Here is a 23,009-nt window from a genome sequence, read left to right as displayed (position 1 = left end):
CCATTCCTGTGGGAATTGGGCTAGAACTTTGCTGTGGGGTCACATTTACCAACCCTATAGACATTTACAAAAGAAATAACACGAATTTATTCAACATCAAAATGTCTGTATCTTTTACCACCTAACTACATTTTACACTATATTACCATCAGTGTTCTCTAATGTCTGTATAACTTCCATCAAGGTTATTTAATTAACTAGTATTCTTTGAACAAAAAAGAAAAATGCTGCTTTTATAGAGGAATAAAAGCTGCATGGGAGTGACTGTAAAAGTGAGACATCAGATTAGTTGTTCTTGATTGCAGCAACAAGCAATGCTCTGCCCCTTCCTCTTTCTCCTTGGTCACATTTCCCTTCTAACTTGACTGAATGGAAAATAGGGAACTGTATAGCAGCCTCAGCTGTGTAATGAGTATTTGAGTATATTTTAATGGCCAACATTACAATTATAATTATTACATCCTAAAACACCTGCAGGGCTAGGCACTGATTATATTTTCATCTCCATGCTACTGTTATTAGTAATAGTATTACTCATATTTTACTTTTTATGGAATGGAAGAGTTACAGTATAGCATAATATCTGACAGCACTAACTTTGTGACTAGACTGCCTTTAAATCCTAGCTGGGCAATTTGGGGGAAGAAGAGAGGGTGTTTGAATCAAATCCAGCAGTATTCAGGGCTTTCTACTGAATCTGTGTTCAGAGATTACTCCTGACCCTGCTGGTGGACCACATGCATCCAGGGATTGGATTGGGTATGGCCATATACAAGGCAAGCACTTTACCCCTGTCCTATTATTTAGCCCCAGGGCTACTTTTTTGATTTGCAATTCTGAGCTTAACATTTCTGTGCTTCAATTTTCTATCTGTTGAGTGAACAGAATCATAGGCATACAACACACAGTAATGGGTGGTCTGAGGTGCACACTAAGCCATTGACTCCTGTATGTATCACAGTAGTCTAAAGTGAAGTTGCTATCATAGACACTTCCTCTTTTTATCCCTAGATGTTTTTTTTTCTAAGCTACCTGTTTCATAAATAATGCTGCAATGAACATAGAAGTGCAGAGGGCATTATTGTATTGTGTTTTTGTGGTCCTAGGATATATCCCTATTAGTGGTATTGCTACATCATATGGAAACTCATGTCCTATATTTTTTGGTCCTATTTTTTAAGAAATATCCCTATTGTTTTCCAGAAAGACTGGACTAGGCATGATTCCCACCAGCAGTGAATGAGAGTTGCTTTCTCCCCACATACATGCCAGCCGTGGTTGTTCATGTTCTTTGTGATGTGTGATGTGTGCCAGTCTCTCTGTTGTGAAATGATATCTCGTTGTTTTCATTTGTATCTCCCTGATTATTAGTATAGTGGAGCATTTTGTATGTGCCTTTTGGCTATCTGTATTCCTTCTTTAAGGAAGTGTCTGTTCATTTATTCTCCTTATTTTTTGATGGGGTTAGATTTTTTTTTCTTGTTTTGTCAGTACCTTTTATATCTTCAATTAGCCCCTTATCTGCTGAGTATTGGGTGAATAGTTTTCTCCCATTCTGTGGGTGACCTTTTTATCCTCATCTCTGTTTCTTTTAAGTCCTGAAATTTACCACAAAGAGTGGTAAGCGCAGGTTGAGAAATAACTAAACTAACAACTACTATGACAATGATAGAAAAATAGAATGCCTGTCTCCAAGAGAGGAAGTGATTGGGGAGAAGGGAAATGGGGAACTTTTGGTGGCAGGAAAGTTGCACTGCTGGAATGGGGGTATGCATTTTATGGCTGAAACCCAATCATGAACATAGAACTTAAATAAATTATTAGAAAAGAAAAATCCTTATCCCAAGATTAGAATGAGAAAGATAGCAGCTAAATAATATATATATAATATACTGCCTTTATCACATAGGGCACCCTTGCCTATAACAAAACAGTATTTTCTAAAACTACTAAAAATGACAGTTCATTAAACATCCCCCCCTTTTTATAAGACAATTACTTTAAAAAAAAATTCCATCAAATTTAACACAGAGAAGGCATTGGATGGTTACATCTTTCTTGCCTATGCCCAGCTGCCAGACCTTGAGTTATAAAGCATAGTTTGCTAATTATCAAGTTAAGCTCAAAAGGCTTCAATACTTGCCCCAGATAAAAGATCCTTTGTCTCCTTTGTCCATTTCTCTCAGAGGGTGGGCCTTTGTTCCCCCTCTCCCTGTCCCTTTTTATTCATTGCTCTTCTGTAGGAAACATCTACTCCAGTTAAAATTAATCTAGAATCATTTCTCAAGCATGGGACTTTTTCATTTTTATTCACATTGTTGGTCTAACATTGCCCTGCTCTCTTCCTCCATTTATCTAATATGCTGCTAATATTAGAGCCAGAAAAGGGAAGAGCATAAATATATATATTTGTTGGAGCAGTGGGCTCTCATATGCAAGACAGGTTCTTTACAATTAAGCTATATGTCTCTTTTTCATTCTCTTTCCATATACACACATATATACATAATTATATATATATAATATTATATATTGTATATATAATTTAATAATATAATATATACATATATACACATTTAATTTATGATGTGATTATTCTTGGTTATGGCAATTGTGAAATTAAGACTATTAATGAGGACAACCCCGGTTCACTTTTAAAACTTTTTCAAAAAGTATCATCACACCACTGTACACCATCTTCTTCCCCAATCACTTTAGGCACAAGGCATATCATCTCTGCCTTTTTCCTTTCTCCTTTTCTTCCTACTCCATATTTGACCAACTCTTCCCCCTTCCCAGTTGACTCCCAACATATTAGTTTAATCCATGTAAATTTAATCAGATCTTATTATGTCTTATCTCAAAAACCGCTCCCAATCTCTCTCATATCACCCAGAATAAAGCCCAAAATTTTCTGTAACCTATACAGCATCTCTTAAAATCTATCCGTTCTTCCGGGACCCCTGCCTGCCCTCAATCCATTTACCACTTTTTTCTCACATCCTGCTACTCTCCTCTACTCCTATGCACCTGGTCTCCTTGTTGGCTCTCTATATTTTCAAAGCAGAGTTAGGGCTTTGAAGAAACTAATCCTTCTCACCTAAAAAAAAAAAAAAAAAACTCTCTCTGGGAACTCTTCATGTTCCATTCTTTCAGTTTAGCTCTGAGCAAGGGCCTTTACATTAAGATCATCACTTATCTTCCCCTAATCTACTCTCTTTCTCTAAACAAGAGTCTAACTTTTTTCAGGGTGGTAAAACTTTTTTTCAGAACTCTGTTTTCAAATATCTGAAACATAAATCTCACAAATACAGAGGTATCTAATATAGTGAGTGAAACATTAACATTTAGAATATTGTCCATACCCATCTCCCTCCATTAGTTTCAAAAGTATTCTAGATTCAAGCAAAAGCAAAATGGTCTTATAATAATTCGAGAAGTTAAAATAGCAAGCATTGAATATTAGCCTTGGCAATTGGAGCATAAAAACTTCCATTATGGAGAAAAGATGTCTGCAACCTAGTAAAGCAAAAAGAAAAACCAGTTCACTTTATAGTAACTGCCCTGTTAAATTAGATTGGTATCCTGATGTGGTGCTATCGTTTATTCAACATTAAAGCACATTTTGAAACAAGGAGTTTTGGCCACCCCTGTGCTCTTTCTCAGGTGGGGAATGTACATAGTATAAAGTCTTTCTTATCATCTATTAGCAGAGTAAATAGTAAAATGAGCTTTAATGTTCAAGCCAGACATCAAACCCTGAGTTAAACCCTGACTCTCTTAGGTATTCTTGAACAGATTATATAATGTCTTTGAATTTTTTGATGATGTTCATAATGGTATTAATGAAGGTTTCCGGGCCCGGAGAGATAGCACAGCTGCGTGTTTGCCTTGCAAGCCAGCCGATCCAGGAGCCAAAGGTGGTTGGTTCGAATCCCGGTGTCCCATATGAGTCCCCCTGTGCCTGCCAGGAGCTATTTCTGAGCAGACAGCCAGGAGTAACCCCTGAGCAATGCCGGGTGTGGCCCAAAAACCAAAAAAAAAAAAAAAAAAAAAAAAAAAAATAATGAAGGTTTCCACTTATTCTTAATATTTAAATGAGCAAAGACACTTGAGTTATGAGAAATGTTTTAATAAATTTAATAGCTTGTGAGCATTGCATCCTATGAAAGTAGTTATATATTTTGATACTGAATTCTACCTTTTGGATTAATGAAAAGGAAAATGTAATTTTTAGATTAGTGTTTAAAAAATTAACTTTAATTTCTCAGTCCTGCATAAACAGAGAAGGAAGCTCCACAACACTAAGTCTCATCAATAGCTGACAAAAATGCAATGACCATCCTGGTTTCATGAGCACATCTGTATTATTATTATTATTATTATTATTATTATTATTATTATTATCAGTTCTCTTTCCTTCTTGTTCTCAAGATCTTCTGGTAGGCTAGCTGAAGTTGGAGATTCCATACTGAAAATTATCCATGAAACCTCAACAAAGAAAAAATTAGTCTCAGGCAGCTGCTATACATGATAGAAGTCATGAATTTTAATTTTCAGATTGAGATGTGAAGATCATATACATATTGGTTAAATATGTGGATAGTAAGTTAGAGAGAAGAAAATATTATTCTATGCCATGAAACTACTCATTGTATATTTATTTTTTATGACATTTGATTTTGAAATCTCAAGGAAGCCAAAGCTGTAGTTGAAGAAACAAAAGCCCTTCGAAGTCGAATCCATCTTGCTGAAGCTGCACAGAGGCAGGCACCATGGGCATGGAAATGGACCTATGAGAAGTGATCCGTCTGTTAGAGGCTGAGAAATACAGAGCTAAAGGCTCAGCTTGCTGATTATTCCGACCAAAATAAAGTAAGCAACACAGTCCTCTTCTAGTTACCATGTTTCCTTGCCGTTGGTCATGTATTCTGTTTTCATTTTCTTTTCATCTGCACTTCTAAACTAGGTCAGTATTTATCTTCTCTTAGTCAAATGATAGGGATGATGTGTTGTGATTGGGGAGAGGGCTTTCTGCAAAGAAAAATTGTAATCTTCTATTTGGACCAGATAGCTTGGGATGGAAACGCATGTGGCTCAACTTTATGTGCATTATTGGCCAACACAGTACCTTAGTTCCTATGTCCTGGAACTATTGCCATTTCATTGGCTACATTCATTTTCTCCTTTAGTTTCTAAAGTCGCTAATTTGTCTTACGGGAATGAGAACAGAGGAGTCTAGGGACAGTTTTGCTTTTTGATTACTCAAAGAAGTGAGAAAGTTAAATAATTTTTGCCGAAGGCTTAAGATAATTAATGGGAAGAAACTGAGTTTGAATTTCATTTCCTTTTAATGTAAGATGTTCTGAATTAGACTGGCAATTTTTAATACCAAAATGCTTTTCAGAAAACAATGTGGACAGCTTTTGTTTTAAATAAAGTTGTTTTGTTTCTTATTGCTGTTATTTTGCAGTAGTGTATATATTTTTAATATTTTAGGGATACAGTGTTACCATACTACACCCATCACCAAAGTGTTAGTATCCCTCCACACAGCTCATCCAGTCTCTTTATAGAACCCTTCAACCCACTCTCCTCTTCTTTCATTGGAATCGTTGGGTTTGTTTTATTGGACATTGCGTACTCTCTTGTTTGATTTCTTTGTGCCCTCCATAGAGTGAGAGAATCCAGTAGTTGTTTTGCTCCTTCTGACTCATTTTGCTTAGTATGATATCCTCCAGGTGTTTCTATTTTGTAGCCAAAAGTTGATTGTATTCTTTTCTTAGAATTGAGTAAGTATTTTTCTTTCCACCTCAACCATTATTGTGCTTAGGTTGTTTCTAGATCTTGGTTATCCCTGAGTAACACTACAATGTCTAAATAGCACGACAATAAACTATATTGTTTCAAAAGTAGTGTTTTTTTACTTCTTTGGCTAGATGCCTAGGAGGTGAAATTGCTATATTATATATGGTAATTCTATATTTAATATATTGAGAACTCTCTATACTGTTTTTCATAAAAGTGTAAAGGCTGAACCAGAGAACAGTCTCACCAAAAATGAATGAGGGTTCCTCTATCTCCAGAATATTCCCAGCAACACTTGTTCTTTTTGTCGTTTGTTGATATAAGCCCATTCTCGCTGGGTATAACAAATTTCATTATCACTTTTATTTCTCTAGTGGTGAGCTTTTTTTCATGCGTCTTTTGGCCATCTTCATCTTTTGGAGAAGTGCCTTTTCTGCTCTTGTTCCCATGTTTTGATAGTGTTGCTTGTGATGGTTATTGCTAAGTTTTTGTGTTCTTTATATATGTGAATAATAATCATTTTTCAGACGTATGGTGTGAATATGTTCTCTCATTTAATTGAATGACTTTCTTTTAGTGATAGTTGGTTTTTGGTTCTGTGTGTGGTGCCAGGGATTAAACTCATTAGCTCACATACATAAGGCAAGCACTTTACCTGAAGCTAGATCATGACCCTTGTGATAATTTCTTTCTTAGTACTGATGCTTAGGAATAGGGCCCCACTTTTTTATCCTGTTTTCGTTTTACTTGCCTGTAGAACTGAATTAGTGATGGCACCATAAAGCCAGTATCTTGGAGTTTTTCCTGTCTTTTCTTTATATATTATAAATGTGACTCTCACATATTTAATCTCTATTTATTTAGTTGCTGTCTATGTATGGTATGAAATGGTGTTACAATTTTACTCCACTGCAAGTAGCTAACCAATTTCCCCAGCTCCATTTGTTAGAAACTTTTCTTTCTTCATTTAATGCTCTTTAATCCTTTATGGTGAATTAACTATCTATGCTTTACTTCTGGGCTTTTAATTCTATTCCATTGGTCGGAATGTCTGCTATTATTCCAGTATTACAAACCCTCATGGTTTTCATTACTATAGTTGGATTTTAAGTTGGGAAGTGTAAAACATAATGCTTTCCATCACTTTTTCTCTGAATTGCTTTGGTTATTGGGTGTGGTTATTAAGGGAGGAGCAGTGCGCATCATGAATATGTTAGTAATATTTTGCTTCATGTCCTTGAAAAACGCCCTTTGGGATTTTGATAAAGATTGAATTGAATCTATGTGATGTTTGGATAGGATAATCTTTTCATCAATGTTAATGGACTCTTTTCCATCTTCCATGTGTTTTCTATTTCTTTTGATAGTTTTCGTGTATGCCTTTTATCTCCTTTGTTAAATAGATTCTTAGGTACTGCTTTTTTTAATGCAGTTTTTGTAAAATGAATTATTTCTTCTACCTAATTATTTTGCATATAGAAATGCAAAAATAGTTGTAGTTGATTTTATATATTATTACTTTAATATCTGAGATTATTTCTAATAGTTTTTTATAATTTTCTATATATACTGTTTTACTGTCTGCTGGTAGTGATCATTTACATTCTTTTCTGTTTTTAGATTCTTTTTTACTTTTCTCTCATTTCTTAATCCTAATTGCTGTGACTAGGACTTTAAATACTATGTTGAATAATGGTAATGAGGCTGGACACCCATGTCTCTGGTGGAATTAAAACTTGCAGGTTTTTATCACCACAGATGTCAAATCTGTGTTTGTTGTGGATCGCCATTACTATGTTTGGTTTCTTATATTCTTATTTTGCTGGAAGTTTTTATCATAAGTATATCAAATCTGGCTGCAGATGCAGCAAGTTTTGCCTTGTATCTGTGAGGCCCTGTATTTAATCCCCCTAGTACTAAAATAGCCAGAACCTAAATAAAGCAATTTAAGAGGGAAGCTAACTATTATAAAAGCTGTCTGAGATTCTAATGACATAATAATATGATTTTATCTTTCCTTTTGTTGCCGTCTGTGTTCCATTCATTTTCCTGTGTTGAACTGTTCTTGCCTCACTGAAATGAATCTCATATGTATTGTTGTATTTGGTTCACTAAGTTCTTGTTGATGAGTTTTACATTTATGTATTTAGGGTATTGGTTTGTAGTTTTCTTTTTTGTTGTATCTTTATCTGCTTTTGGCATAAGGATAATGTTTGACTCATTGAAACTCTGGAAAATTTTTCATTTCTTAAGATTTTTGGAACAGCCTGATAAGTTAGATAATCATATTTGTAGGATTATTAAAACTCACTGGTCAACCCATCTTATCTAAAAGTTTTGTTTTGGTACAATATTCTAATTATTATTTTTATTTCCTTGCTATATGTGACATATATGTAACATGTTTTCTATTTTCTTCTGATTGGCTAGTAGGACATTATCTAATTCTTTTACGTTTTCCAATTTAGTAGAATAAGGTTGTTCATGGAAGTCTTTTATTATCATTTATATTTCATTGGTAAGTGTGGTATCTTCTTTTTATTTCTAATCCTATTAATTTTTTTTTCCTTTTTTCCAAGAGTCTAGCTAGCTAAAATGTATTGACTATTACATATTTACAGTAAATATTGGTATTTCTTACCATACCTAGTTCTTTTTCTTTAAACAATATGAAAGAAAAAATGTAAAAGCTGTTTGATCTTATATGTATAAATGTGTATATATATTATAATATATATTATCCGAGCTACTAAAAAGAATCTGATCTATTACTAAAATATATTAAGTAGGTTATTTTGTGAAGAACTGTATTTAAATTAGCCTTAACTTATACACAATATCACAATACAGACAAGTTAGCTGTATTGTTATAAGAGGATCTAATATGTAAGATTGCAACTGCAATATTTGTTGGCAGTCAACATATTACAAATATTCAAAGTGTCCTCAAAAAAGAATTCTGCAGTAACTTTATGTGTTTTATAAAATCTACTAAATCAGATTTATTAACTATGGGGGCATGTGTCCGATCCAGGATGGACCTTACTTCGATCCCCAGCATCCCATATGATACCCGAGCCAGGAGCACTTGCTAAGTGCAGAGCCAGGAGTTACCCCTGAGTGTCAGAGGATGTGACCCACAAAGAAAAAAAAAAGATTTATTAACTGTGATTTCAGGCCATATAACATTTTTTTTTATCAGTGGTTCATTTTAAAATCTCCTTTGTTGGGATGCTAGTACATCAGGTAGGGCATTGAAGACAACCCATGTTCGATCCTCAGCATCTCATATAGTTCCCAAAAACTGCCAAGAATATTCTCTAAGCATTGCTGGGTGTTCTTCCCACCAAAAAAAAACCCCAAAATTTAAAAAGCAAATAAATTCTATTTTGTGGTTTAATTTTTTTTGAAGTTATATACTTTGAAGTGATGCTTTTACTGAATACAAGCTTAGAATTATATTATTATTCTTTTATGAAAATGTTATCCATCATCTCTAGCTTTCTTTTGTTATTTACCTATTTCTTCCATCTTTTACTTTAAACTTTTTATTATCCTCAAGACTGTGATGTGCATATGATGGTGTAATTCGATTTGTCTCATCTTACTAATTTTTACCATTGGTAGTAAATATATTATATTTACACTCTTTAATTTGCTAATGACTTGGCTTCATGTCTACCTACTTATGTGTTTTGTTTTATTTTTTCTAGTAATTTTTGGATTTATTATAGTTTTGTTTGTTTGTTTGGGTGCTGTGGGTGCTGCTCAGTGGTGCTAGAGGCTTATTCCTGACACTCTTCAGAGGTCACTCTTGGTGTAGTGCCAGAGATAAGGTGGTTGTGTACAGACAAGCACTTTAACCACTGTACTATATCTCTGTCCATCTAGTAGTTCATTTCTTCTCTTTTATTTTCTTCTGCATCCCCTGCTATCACTCCATTTATTTCACACTGCTAGCTTAGAAGTTACATTTTGTTTCTAATTGTTAATGTTTATCTTAGAAATTCATAGCATCCTATTTTAACCTAGATTATAAAAACAATCACTAGTTTTTCTCCTCCTCTAGATGTTAATAGCATATCAACACAGAAATCCAATCACTGTCTTTTAACAGTACAAATTAGACACAATTACAGTTTATTATGCCTGTTCTTTGTTCAGATAAACCCCTTATGTTTACCATATTCTTTATTCAATCTTCTTTCTTACATCTCAGGTCTTCTTCCTAATTCATTTTTAAAATTTATTTTAACTTTATTTAAACACTGTAACTTACAAAGTTGTTCATAATGCAGTTGTTTCAGGCATTCAATGTTCCAGTCTCACCACCATTGTGATGACCTCTTCACCATTGTCCTTACTTTCCTACCCATGTGTCCCACAAGTTTACCTCCTCCTTAATAGGCACAAAATAATTTATTTTATATAGATAGCTAAAACAAAATGGTTAATGAAATTATGGAAAAATACTTGAGTAAAAGAAAATTTGCGAAAATTGTTATATCTCATAATGGCATTCTGAGGTATTAAAGGCATTATCTGGGAGTTTGTTGCTTGTTGAGTTTTTGTGCTCTTGCTTTTCTTTATTGAGTTTAGTTTACTTCTATGCTACTTCCAATCTAATTCAATGTGCTACAACTGGGCTGTCAGTATTGTAGAATTTGGAGGTGTCATTTCTGGAGCTTAAAGAACTGTACAACTAGGACCATTCTTAGCATCCCCCTCCCAGGGAGCCCCAAAGTTTTCAGCCCAAAGACTGGGTTATCCATGAATTTCTGTAGCTTGACTTGCTTCTCTTCTAAGATTAGTTGTCAAACTGGGCCACTAATTATATGATTATGGCTGTGGGATGTCATGTGAGGCTGCTCACTCTCATCCTGAGAAAACCTCAGAACTTTCAGTCCCAAAAATCATAGTACCCTGATTCTTTTTTTAATTTATTTAAAGAAAATGTATCATCATATAGTTGACATAAGTAATTATAATACATTTGCTTCAGGATGACAGAAAGAGAAGTTATTAAAAAATAGAAAGAAAATAGAGAATTTAAAAAAATTGGAAAGTTCATTAGCAGTTATATTCATGAAAATTGTTATATCACCAATAAAGTCATTAATACAATAGCTGAAGGTTTCGTACGCTCCTTTTTTTTTTCTTTAGGGATGAGAGATACACTAAAATAATAGATGTGTGTGGCAGTTGTTGCTTACATAGGCACAGCAAAATATGGAAGAAATTGGGAAAAAAATAAACCTTTGGCCTAAAAACAGGAAGATCTTACCCACGAAGTATTTTGGCATCAGACCAACTCAAGGCTCCAGGCGTACTAGGTTGTCCAACTAGTCATTCTCGGTGATCCCTGTATCAGTTCTTCACTATCACAGTTGTTGCTGTCAGGTTTCTGTTCTTATAGATCCTCATTTCTATACAGGTCCTATGTCAAAGTCTGGGTGGTGTGTAGTGTCTTCTGGTTTTGTCTCATCATTAGTTAGCATTGCAGAAGATCCTGTCCTAAAAGCAGACTGTTGCCTTTGCCTTGTTGTCAGGCATAGCACTGTCTTTGGAGTAAGTCAGTGCCATGGCGACAGTGGGGCCTTCCTTGATAGAATTTATATTCCTGGTGCTGGTGTAGGAAACCATGTTTGTTTCTGTAGATGGTATCCATGGTTCAGGGGTGAATGGTCAATGTCCAGTCAACAGAAGTTTAAGCTAAGTCACTATGTCAAGTGTTTAGGGTATAAGATCCCACTACAGTATAAAAATTATGTGTTCCTATCTCTATTATATAAGAACTTGTTTGCATCTGTTAATTTTCCCATTTTAATGTGCCTATGCGAAAAGGGACAATGCCACAAGGTATTACTAATGCATGGAGGGGGGGACGAGTTATTAAGGCCAACATTCTCCAGAACCTTTTGCTTATATGAACTCTAAACAGAGACTTGTCTACTAGTATTCCATACTGAATACATCCCGAAGATAGGGGAAATTTAGATACATTTCTTTAAGAGGCATTATCAAATATCTTTTTATGCACCAGGAATTTTTTATCAGCTTGGTTTCTCTGCAGATAAGACATTAAACAGTGAAGTTGGGCCATTTTCATGGCCGCAACTGTGAGGTGTAGGTGCAGCTACAGGGCTTCTGCAGGGCAGGGACTCAGTCTGCTCCACTCCCAAAGATGGCCCAGAGTTTTCAGTCTGAAAATTAGTGTACCCATGAGCTTCAGCATCTTGGCTTGCATCTCTTCCAAGATTAGGCGTGAATCTGTGGAGCTGGACTGTTATTTACATGGCTGTGACTGGGCTGTCACTTCTCTTTTTATTTTTAAGCACATCTTTTAGAAGTTCATTTGGTGAGAAGCTGTTGAAGATAAGATCTCTTCATTTTGTTTGTCTAAAAACATTTATCTCTTGCTCTTTAAATATATTTTACTGCATTCTTTTAGAATGTGAAGTTATTATTTAATTTATTTCAGTGTTTTTATTCAATGTTGTGATATCTGTTGTCAATCTGTCATTTATTTCCAATCTGTTGTTTATTTCCAAACAATTTTATAGTCTTTGTATCTTTAATATTCATCAGTTAGAGTATGATGAGTCACCTATTGTCTTATTTTTATTTATATTGTTTGACTATAACTGAGCTTCCTGATATAAAGAACAGTGTCTTTCATCATGCCCAGAAAGCCCTAAGTTTTATTTGGATCTATTTATCTTTCATTCTTCTGGCCCATTTTATCTATTTCAGAAAAGATATTAGATCTTGATTTGACTATTTTTTCCCAACTCATCTCTCATTTTATGTCTTAATATTTCTTCATTATAAGAATATTCTTGGGCGGTGGGACACAAAAAAAAAGAATATTCTTTACTCTGTCTTCCAATTTACCTGTTCTATTTTCAGTTGTATCTAATTCAGTATTAAATTCATAAATTGAGTCTAACTTTTAAATTTGATTGCATTTTTAAAAAACAATTTTAATTGAATCAGTATTGTAATTGAAGCACCCACTTACAAAGCTGTTCATCATGAGTTTCAGTCATACAATATTCAATTTCCATCCCTTCACCAGTACACATTTCCTACCACCAATATCTCATATATCTCATTCATTTCTCTCTCCACTTACCACCACCACCATCATTTTTCTTCTCTCTGTCTCTCTCTCCATCTCTCTCTGTCTCTGTCTCTCTGTCTCTGTCTCTGTCTCTCTGTCTCTCTCTGTCTCTCTCTCTGTCTCTCTCTCTCTGTCTCTCTCTCTCTCTGTCTGTCTGTCTCTCTCTCGGCATAATATGGACCCCAATTTCTGTCACAAATGATCCCTGAATACAGATCCAAGTATACACCCTGAGCATTAGTGAGGCCCAAACCCCCCTCTAAAAATATAAATCATCCAGAGAAACCATTTTTACCCACCCACCAGAGCCAAAATCAATGACATATTTACCTCTGTGAAGATTTTTTCTTTCTATTTCACCCATCAAATATTACCATTTGTCATTTGTCCCTCATAAAAGGTGCCTATCAGATTTTATTATTATTATTTTTTATTTTTTTTGGCCATCAGATTTTAAGTAGCACTGTATCCTTGGCCTAATCTCTGGACCTTTCATCCAGTTGGCTGAGTATCCCTGAGAATTTACTCCTAAGCTCTGCTTGGGAGACCTAAAAATATACAAACAAGGGCTGGAGCAGAGCTATAGCACAGCAGTACGGCATTTGCCTTGCATGTGATTGATCCAGTGTGGACCTTGGTTCAATCTCCAGCATCCCAGATGGTCCCCCAAGGCAGAAGCAATTTCTGAACGCATAGTCAGGAGTACCCCTTGAGTGTCACCAGGTGTGCCCCCCAAAATATACAAACAAAATGCATTTTACTATAACAATATAATCAGCCACATTGAATTTCACAAAAGTTTCATTTTTATGCAGTTTGAAAATTAAACATAAATATTTGAGTGTCCTTCCCCAATCAAATATATACAGTAAGAGAGACAATAAGTGATATTGTAATGTTTTATATTAGTTAATGAAGCAAAATGAGTCCTACGATTATAGAAATCAAAGAACTGTTTAAAATCCTTTTTTTTGATATCTCTATCCAGGAAAATATTCAGGAATTAAGAAAGAGAATCACAGTACTAGACTGCCAATTGAGAAAATCAGAAATGGCCCGAAAAACTTTTGAGGCATCTACTGAAAAACTGCTTCATTTTGTAGAGGTTGGTAAATTATCCTGTTCCATTATTTTATTTCCCTTCTTTAAAAGTGTACAGGAAACAAGCATAGATAAGCATTATGGTGTCTGGAGGTTAATAAAACTTTCTTTGTGCTCAAAATAGCAATGCTCATTTACAGTCATATTTTAAATTACCTAGATAATGAAAATACTAGCTAACATAATGATTACTATGAGACATCATTGAGACAAGGTTTATGGTTTATCAATGATTTATACATAACTATTTTAATAAACAGTTTTCTAAACATTATTTGATAAATTTTTGCCCTATAAATTATTATTTCTATGTAAAAATCCCTCTTATATTATAGAGACACCTTTGTCATGAGTAGTAGGGAATGAAGTTAGGAAAGTAATAAATACTATCAAAAAAGGTAGTAAAAAAATGATCAAACTTACATACCTCCTTCACTGTCTTGTTTGTCACTAGGCTATTCAAGAATTATTTTCTGATCATCCTGCTTTATCAAATTTAAGGTAAGATTATTTAAGTGCTTCCTACAAAGTATGACAGCACATTTTTCACCTGGAAATAGTAAAAAAAATAACTAATATCTGTTAGATGTAAGATATTGCATAACTCTTTTTGGGTGCCATTCTTGAATGTCTCTTGGAAAAAAAATACAAGGACGGATTGTTTCCATTTCCATCTATATCAAACAAAATTTCTAGAGTATTTAGTCAGAAATTATAATGTAGTATTAGTAATTCATGCTTTTTGAAAGTGAAGTTGTATACTCCTACTTTGAATCAAAAACCTACATTAGAACACTTTCAAAAAATTTAAAGGAACTCCAGAGATTTTTACAGCAAAAGATGAAAAGCAGAAATAATGTTTTGATTTTGTTTTCAACAAATATTCTAGAGGCAGTGTGTATTCCTGTTAGCAAGAGTGGCACCTACCACCTCTTACCTTGGGACATATTTCATGCAGGCTGTGGTATCATTCCTGTTTTTACTATGTGTTAGTGTTATTAGCTATGTCTTCTGTGTTATTTAGTTGTTTTATTATTCACAGTTTGTTTCAGTTAAATTTTTATTAGGATGTGCAAAAATATTAATTATATTTATTTATTTCAGGAACTAGAGATAAAAAAAAATACAGGGGATAAGGCCCTTGCTTGCATCCAGCTAATTCCATTTCAACCTCTGGCACAAAATATGGTTCCCTTAACATTGTCTGGGGTGATACTTGAACACTAAGCCAAGAATAGCTCCTCCCTGGGGGGAGGGGGGGAGAAATTCCCCCTGGGGGGAGGGGGGGAGAAATTCCTCCCTAGGCATCCAAAAACTACAGAGGCTCTGCTGGGCTCAGAACACTCCACATGCCAGGATCTCGTGTGCCTTTGACTGGTATGATGGGGGCTCTGGGCAGGACAGCTAGCCATAGGACCCCTGGGCTGACCACTTAGTCCAGGCGAGCATGACTTCCCCCACACCAGGCGGGTCTTCAGGGCCACACCTGGTTAATCAGGCCCTGGGGGGAGGGGGTGAGAAATTCCTCCCTAGGCATCCAAAAACTACAGAACCGTGCAGGGGCTCACGCCCCCGCGCGTACTTCATGTATTCAGAATATTCCTTATTCTTAAGTTATGTTTTGCGTATACAGAATGTTGATTTTGTATTCTGCCCTTTGCCACACCCCTATCAGCAAGGGGACTTCTGAGAATTATGTTATGGGTGATTGTCCTTCCACTGTAACTTTACCTTGTCCTCTTTCTTTGCATCCTTGTTCTCATAATTAAAAATAAAAATTAAAAAAAAAAAAAAAGAATAGCTCCTAACCATACCTGCAGGTGTGATCTCAAGCACCCCATCCCCCGAAAGATTTATTCATTTAAAACTAAAAATTTATAGCTGGTTTGTTATATATGATGAAAAGCATATGCTAAAGATTCCTATTTATAACTTTCCAAAGCAATATTTTCCTTAGTATATAATAACTGTCATTAGCAATGTCACTCTACATCTAACAATATATGCTTATAGAGAAGGACACTGCCTGAAACTATGAAAGACACATCCTAATAAATCAAAATGATTTCCTGTATTATCATTACTTTATTTTTTCTGGTTTGAGACCACACTTGGCATTACTCAGGGGACCATATACAGTGTTAAGGACTGAGCCAGGATTGAGGTCAAAATGTCCAAATATTTGGCAAGCATCTTATACTTGTAATATCTCTCTACACTTATCATTACATTTCATTTTCACATAGTGTTTTTTTGAATTTAGAAAATATCTGTGGTTGTATACATTCTATTTATTTTTGTTGTATGTACCATACCAAGTGGTATTCAGAGCTTATTTCTGGCTCTTTGCTGAGGATCACTCCTGGTTATGCATATGGTGCCAAATATCTAACCCCAGTTGACTGACTGGAAGGCAAGTGCTTTACCCGCTATACTATCTGGTGCTAACCTCATTTTCATGTAATAGTTTTATTTCTTCTAATGAATGAACCCACATCTTTTATTGCTGTCCATGTTGTTTATGATACAAGATAATTCTGTTAAGACCATAATGATTATTTCTAGTAAGGGCATAAAAATTCTCAACAGATTTCCTTCGTATGGATAAGGAGTGCCCTTAACTAATATTGTGACATTGAATACTAATTAAAAAGTTTGCATATTAAAATGAATTTAAGATGGGCATGAGTAAGAATATAGTGGTTAGGAAGCTTGCCTTGCACTTAGCCGATTGCATCCCTATGGTCCCTCAAGCACCTCCAGGAGTAATTTCTGAGTAGAGACCTAGGAGCAGCCTCTGAGCATTGCCAGGTATGGCCCCAAAACAACAACAAAAAATGAACTTAAGAGATCAGAAAGATAGTATAGTAGGCATAGAGCCTGCTTGCTTGTAGCAAACCTGAATTTGATCCTTAATACTCCATATGGTCCTTCATGCATGCCAGGAATGATTTCTGAACACAAAGCCCTGCACTACCAAGTATAGCCTCAGAACCAAATAAATAAAATGAAGTTTAGAATTTACTATTTACTAAGGACTGGAGAGAGAGCATGGATAGGTGTGCTTGCCTTGCGTGCAACCAACCAGAGTTCCATTCCCAGCATCTCATATGTCCCACCACATCTTGTTGTCATGAGTGAACCTTAAACATAGATACACTATAATAAACCTGGTCACCACCAGGTATGACCCAAAACAGAAAATGAGAAGCAAGAAGGGAGAATGAGATGTGAATGTAGACCTGTTCTGTACCCTCTTTTTTATCATGAGTTTGAGCTATGGTCACTCAACACAGAATTTGATTATCAATGATTTTCTTTCTTCTTGTGTATTAGTAGCCATCATTTGTATAAGAAAATGGATTCTAGGCAATTATAGCTTACTATTAATCTTTCCAGAAAAGCTTTGAGGCCAGAGCAATAGAACAGCAGGTACGGTTGTTTGCTTTACATGCTGCTTACCCTACTTCAAATTTTGGCATCCCATATGGTCCCCAAACCACCAGGAGTAATTCCTGAAAGCAGAGCCAGGAGCAACATTGCCCAGTAACTTAATTTAAAAAATAAAGCATTAATCATGATGAGATTTATAGTAAATTAAAAAATTTAATTATAATACATTTGTTCTTTTTTGCTAATATTTGCATTTTTAATCAATGAAATAGGGGCTTAAAAGAGTACTGTACAGTAAATAGGGCACTTGCTTTGCATGCAGGCAACCTGGGTTGATCCCCTAAACCTCAAGCACTGCCAGGAGTAAACCCTGATTACTACTAGATATGGGCCAAAATATAAGAACAAAAACTGAAATAATTGCCCTAGAATTTCTAATTTAAAACATCAATTAATGAACTTAAATTTCAGAAGCTTATCAAATTTGTATTGAATATCACTAGTGAATAATAAATTACTTTTTGTTAATAAATTCATGTTTTGGCTTTTTTATTTGTTTGGATGGTTTGATTTGATTTGGGGTCAGAGCCAGCTGTTCTCAGACCTTATTTCTTTTCTGTGCTCAGAGATCATTCCTGGCAGGCACAGGAAACCATATGTGGTACCAGAGTTGTATACTTTGGTTGGCTGCATGCAAGACAAGTGCCTTATCTGCTATTCTGCCTACCTGCTACACTATCTCTCCAGAACTATAAACTTATGTTTTAATTTTGATTTTTATATAATTAAAAAATGCAACAATATAAACACAGAAATTTATATCTTCCTATTTTTGCCTAATATATGAATTCAAACTATTTTTAATATGTGCTTTTACCATGTATATCAAGGAACTAATATTGAAGTATTATTTTGCATGAAGAGCTTCACCCTTCATAAGTGAAGGATCGTAAGAATGCAATGTCTCCAGAATAACAAATATTTTGTACAAGTTTATAATTACTAAGAATTTATATTTAGCAGAAATAGATATTACTTACTTAATGATTAAGATCCATTTTATTTTATTGCCCTTATAGGGAAAGGAGAGCTGTTTTAGTTCCACAGAATTGCCTCATACCACTGGGAAAAAATGGACATAATACCGTAGCAACCCTGGCACTTGAATCTAAGGAGCTTGTTAAATCAGTTCGTGCCATACTGGATATGGATTGTAAGTTTTCTACATTTATTTTACTTTCAAAAATGTAAGTTTTGTAACAAAACAAAAGAGAAAATTTTAAGTACAAATGTTATTTATGCTGTTTTGACTTGCTTATAATAAAATTTATTTAAAGACCTATTTATGGTAGGGATAGAATATTTGCTTCATTTGAAGTGCTGAAGTGGTTTAGAACAGACAATAACAGATAAAGATGTATTCTACTTTCATCTAAAACCTCTTTGAAATGGAGGAATAAATATAAAAATAAATCCACAATAGTACTGTAATATTGGATGGATAGAATCTACATTAAAATGGTTTGAAGGGCCAGACAATAGCACAGCAGGTAGAGCATTTGCTTTCAACACAGGCTACAGGGGTTTGATTCCCTGTATCCCATATGTCCCCCAAGTCTGGCTGGAGTAACTTCTCACTACAGAGCCAGGAGTAACCCCTGAGTGCTGCCGGGTGTGATCCAAAATCAAAACAAATAAACAAACAAAGGTTTTGAATAATGTACAGCAGATGGAATAAATTGAAGGAATAGCCCAGATAGAAAAAGACCCCCAAAATGCAATGATAATGAAAGACTAGACTGCTGAAACAGTGAGTTGAGTAGCACTGTGGAAAAATCCCCAGGATCACAGATGGGAAATCTAGGAACAGACCCTGGGGCAGTCAGCAGGGTAATTAATGAAATGACTCTGGAAGAGCTGAACCAGTTCCCTATTCTTCACAGCTGCTGGCTCAGGCATTTACTCTCAAACTAGGACCAGGAGAATACCTGTCTCAAGAGCTGCCTAACCTGTCACTGAATAGCCCAGGAGTCAGCGTTGGGCTAGGGAAAAAAAAAAAAAACAGATGGGTGGTGGAGGGGGATGGCTTAAAGGAATGGAGCCTAGTTTGCATGCTGGGGACCCAAATCCAAGCCTTAGCACCACACCCAAACTCCAATTTGTGTCATCCTTCTTTATCTTCCCTAAGGTAGGGGCCAAATATATAAAAATGTAGTGAAATACTGATAAAATTCTGTGTTAATTAAATATCAAAATAATAGGTCTTTTTTTGGTGAAGTCTTGAGTTACAAATGACTTGGCTTAGTGTAAGTAATACTCAAAGACCCTTTGAGTAATTTTTAACTTAAAAAACTATATACAGGGTTGGAATTTATGCCATTATGAGAACAGCTCAATGTCTGCAGTGGATATATCTTTTCAATTCTGTATTGCCTATTTTAGTTTTTAAAGACAATATTTTTAAAACTTCGAAAACTTCTCTATATAAGGAAATTCTATGAGTTTCAGAAGGAATGAATACTCATCCTTATGTATTATATGTAAGCTCAGGCATTTCTGAGTCAGGGTAGGAACTGTGGAGGGAAACACCTGCATAGGCATAGACCCATGGACAATTGCCATCATTAATTTTAATTACCTTGCCAACATTGACCTTTCTATTTGTCAAACATGATTATTCAAAGGAAATATTTGAAATTCAGCAGAACTTCTTTAGAAGAAAAGTGAAAAAATTCCATCTGCACTTTTTATTCATTTTATTTGCTTTTTATTCATAGCCATAAGATCATAGCTATCCTGCTATTTAAGACTTGTAAATAGTTTTTAATATATTTTATTTATAAATATAATCACTCATGCTTACATTTTTCCAGTATTTTTATGAACTTTCTATGCCTTATCTTTTTATTTTACTTATAAAAATGACTTTATTTTTTCTTAACAGCTATACAGTATTTTATTTTATAGATATATAACAGTGGAGATAAAGTTAAACACATGGTAATCCTTCACTTACAGTAGTGCAAATCACAGTAACTAACAGGAAAAAAGAGAGACAGAATGAGAGAGAGGAGTAAAATGCCTGCCTCAAAATCAGGCAGAGGAGAGGCTGGAGGAAAACTGGGAACATTGATCGGAGGAAATGTTCATGGGTAAAGGGTGATATACATTGAAAGACTAAAATTCAGTCATGCAATCATGAACAACTTTGAAACCACAGTGTTTAAATGAAAGAAAAAATAAATTTCCTATAAGCAAGGTTGAATTCTGCTTCCAGATACTCTGGATGCTGTATATCATGTTATGTGATTAACCTCAACAGAATGATTAAGTGATATAAAGAGATTTATTGCTGTACCTCTACGATGAGTTTGGTTGCTTTTCCCATTTGCCATTTCCTTTTTTTTTTTTTAATTTTTATTTTGATCATAATGGCTTACATAACTTTCACAGTAGTATTTTAGGTGCATATCCACATTGAATCAGGGGAATACCCATCACCAAATTTGTCCTTCCCCCCATACCAGTTCCCCTTCTGCAACCCATATACCCCACCATCACCCACCGGACTGCTAGAGTAGGTGGTCCCCTCTTTGTCCAGCTCACGATTAGTGATGATATATCTGTTTGGTCCTGGTACCCTCCCCTGACTCCCCCTCTATTTAAGAAGTGGAGCTAGATAAATCGAGTTATGTGGCTTTGTTTGAAGGAAAGGAAAGCAATAGATTGGGGTACAAAATAAAAGAGAAAAAAAAATAAGTCAAATATGCTGAAATTAGGCGGAGTCCTTCCAGAGGATTTCAACCTCAGTTTGAGAGAGGGTGTGAAAAAGGCAATTGAAACACCACCACAATACAGAAAGAGATATCAAATTAAATATCCAGTGAGCACCACAGCAATAAAGACAAGCACCACACAACAGTCTCAGTTCTGAAATCAACTCATGCCGGAGTGCAAAAAGAAAGAGAAAGATAAAATAAAATAATATTGGAGACATCAACTTCAGTCTCTACACTAATATAAAGATGTCCAAAAATATTGATCAATTGATAAATAAATATGTGGAAAAATGGGGCCGGCGAGGTGGCGCTAGAGGTAAGGTGTCTGCTTTGCAAGCGCGAGCCATGGAAAGGACCACAGTTTGATCCCCCAGCGTCCCATATGGTCCCCTAAGCCAGGGGCAATTTCTGAGCCAGGAATAACACCTGAGCATCAAAGAGGTGTGGCCCAAAAAACAAAACAAAAAAAAATGTGGAAAAATGATTGTTTTGTGCTTTTTTTTTTTCTTTTTCCCCCTGCGTAGGCACAGTAACTATTAGGGATATTATAGAGGGAATTCCCTTGGCCTGGGAGATACAGGGTTTCTTCCCCGCTGAAGTATACTCTCATGGGATTAACTATAGACTTCTTGATGATTGTTTCCTCTCCCCTCGGTGTTTTCGTGTTGTATTGAAGACTTCTGCTTCATCATGGATAGTAAAATCAGACCTCTGTATCTAGAGATCTTGGTGACTGTGCAGCTAAAGGAATGGAGCTTATGATGAAGTCTTTCTTTGTGGTTCTAGCAGTTCTGTTTCTTCAGTGTCGTTTTTATCCTTCTTAGGTAGTTGGTAGTCTTGGTCATTATGTTGCTCCTAGGATGGAGCATGGGAAAAGTCTTTTGTTATGTTTCCGGAAGACCAGCTCAGTTGCTGTTGTCTCAGTCAGACCTCTGGAATTGGAGCTCTTGTTTGTTGAATAGATCGTAGACCAAAAGCTAACTATGCCTTATCTTTTTAAGTTTGGTAATTCATATAACCTTAGCTTATTTTTCTTTTTAAGGAGACCATTTTCTTTATATAATAAAAAGCAGGAAATTACTTCAAGGGAGATATAATTTAGTCATAGCCTCTACTTCATTTCCTTTGCCATAGCTATTTAGTTATTTCAAGGTATAATTGGAATTTTTTAGTTACATAGTTGCTTCAACCTTTTACTTGATAAAGAAACATTCTAGTACAGCAGATGGTGTAAGTTGAAGAGATAACTCAGTTAGTAAAAGACCCCCAAAATGAAATAAAGATGAAAAATTTGACTACTGAATGAGTTGAGTAGCATTTACTCCCAGGAATATTTTACTCTCTAAACATTTGCTACAGGATTTCCTCAGCAATAAGACTAGAATTTCTTGGACTATTTATTTAGTCTAAAACAGGCTCTACAGAGAATCCAGGAGACTAATCTGAACCATTTTCTTTTTGGAAAAAATGGATGCCAGTAGATTACTTATGCACATGTTTGCCCATTTTAAGAGTGTCTATGAATGCCAATTTAAGAGCCTCAGATGTAGATCACAAAGAAACTAATATTTTATATCAAAGAACATAGTATAATAAGATATAATTGCAGGCCACTCAGCCTTTGTCAGACAATCTCCAGAGGCAAAGAGTAAAAGGCAGCATCAAGTGGAGCTGCAATTTGAATTCTTTTGTAAGATTTAGTACTCCTAAATTTTTCTGATGTACCTTGGAGATGCCCCAGAGAGTTCCTCAGGTGCTCATGCAACTAGACTGCATAAATTATTTAACATCCATACCTTTTTCCT

The 23,009-nt window shown here is 35.2% G+C and overlaps 1 protein-coding gene across 1 annotated transcript in view; it reads left to right on the top strand.

Annotated features, from left to right (window-relative positions):
• STXBP4 (syntaxin binding protein 4) overlaps positions 1-18,761 on the top strand; it is a 101,154-nt gene extending 82,393 nt beyond the window's left edge. Inside the window, 6 exon segments of the mRNA XM_049772783.1 lie at positions 4,696-4,773; positions 4,776-4,826; positions 4,828-4,875; positions 13,920-14,036; positions 14,487-14,533; positions 18,505-18,761. Of these exon segments, the coding sequence (XP_049628740.1) occupies positions 4,696-4,773; positions 4,776-4,826; positions 4,828-4,875; positions 13,920-14,036; positions 14,487-14,533; positions 18,505-18,676 (513 nt within the window). The 3' untranslated portion in view covers positions 18,677-18,761.
• Positions 18,762-23,009: the final 4,248 nt, after the last annotated feature.

Source organism: Suncus etruscus, chromosome 1, assembly GCF_024139225.1.
Source record: "Suncus etruscus isolate mSunEtr1 chromosome 1, mSunEtr1.pri.cur, whole genome shotgun sequence".
Taxonomy (NCBI): domain Eukaryota; kingdom Metazoa; phylum Chordata; class Mammalia; order Eulipotyphla; family Soricidae; genus Suncus; species Suncus etruscus.
The sequence above is the reverse complement of the archived record's forward strand: the minus strand, read 5'-3'. Positions and strand labels throughout refer to the sequence as shown.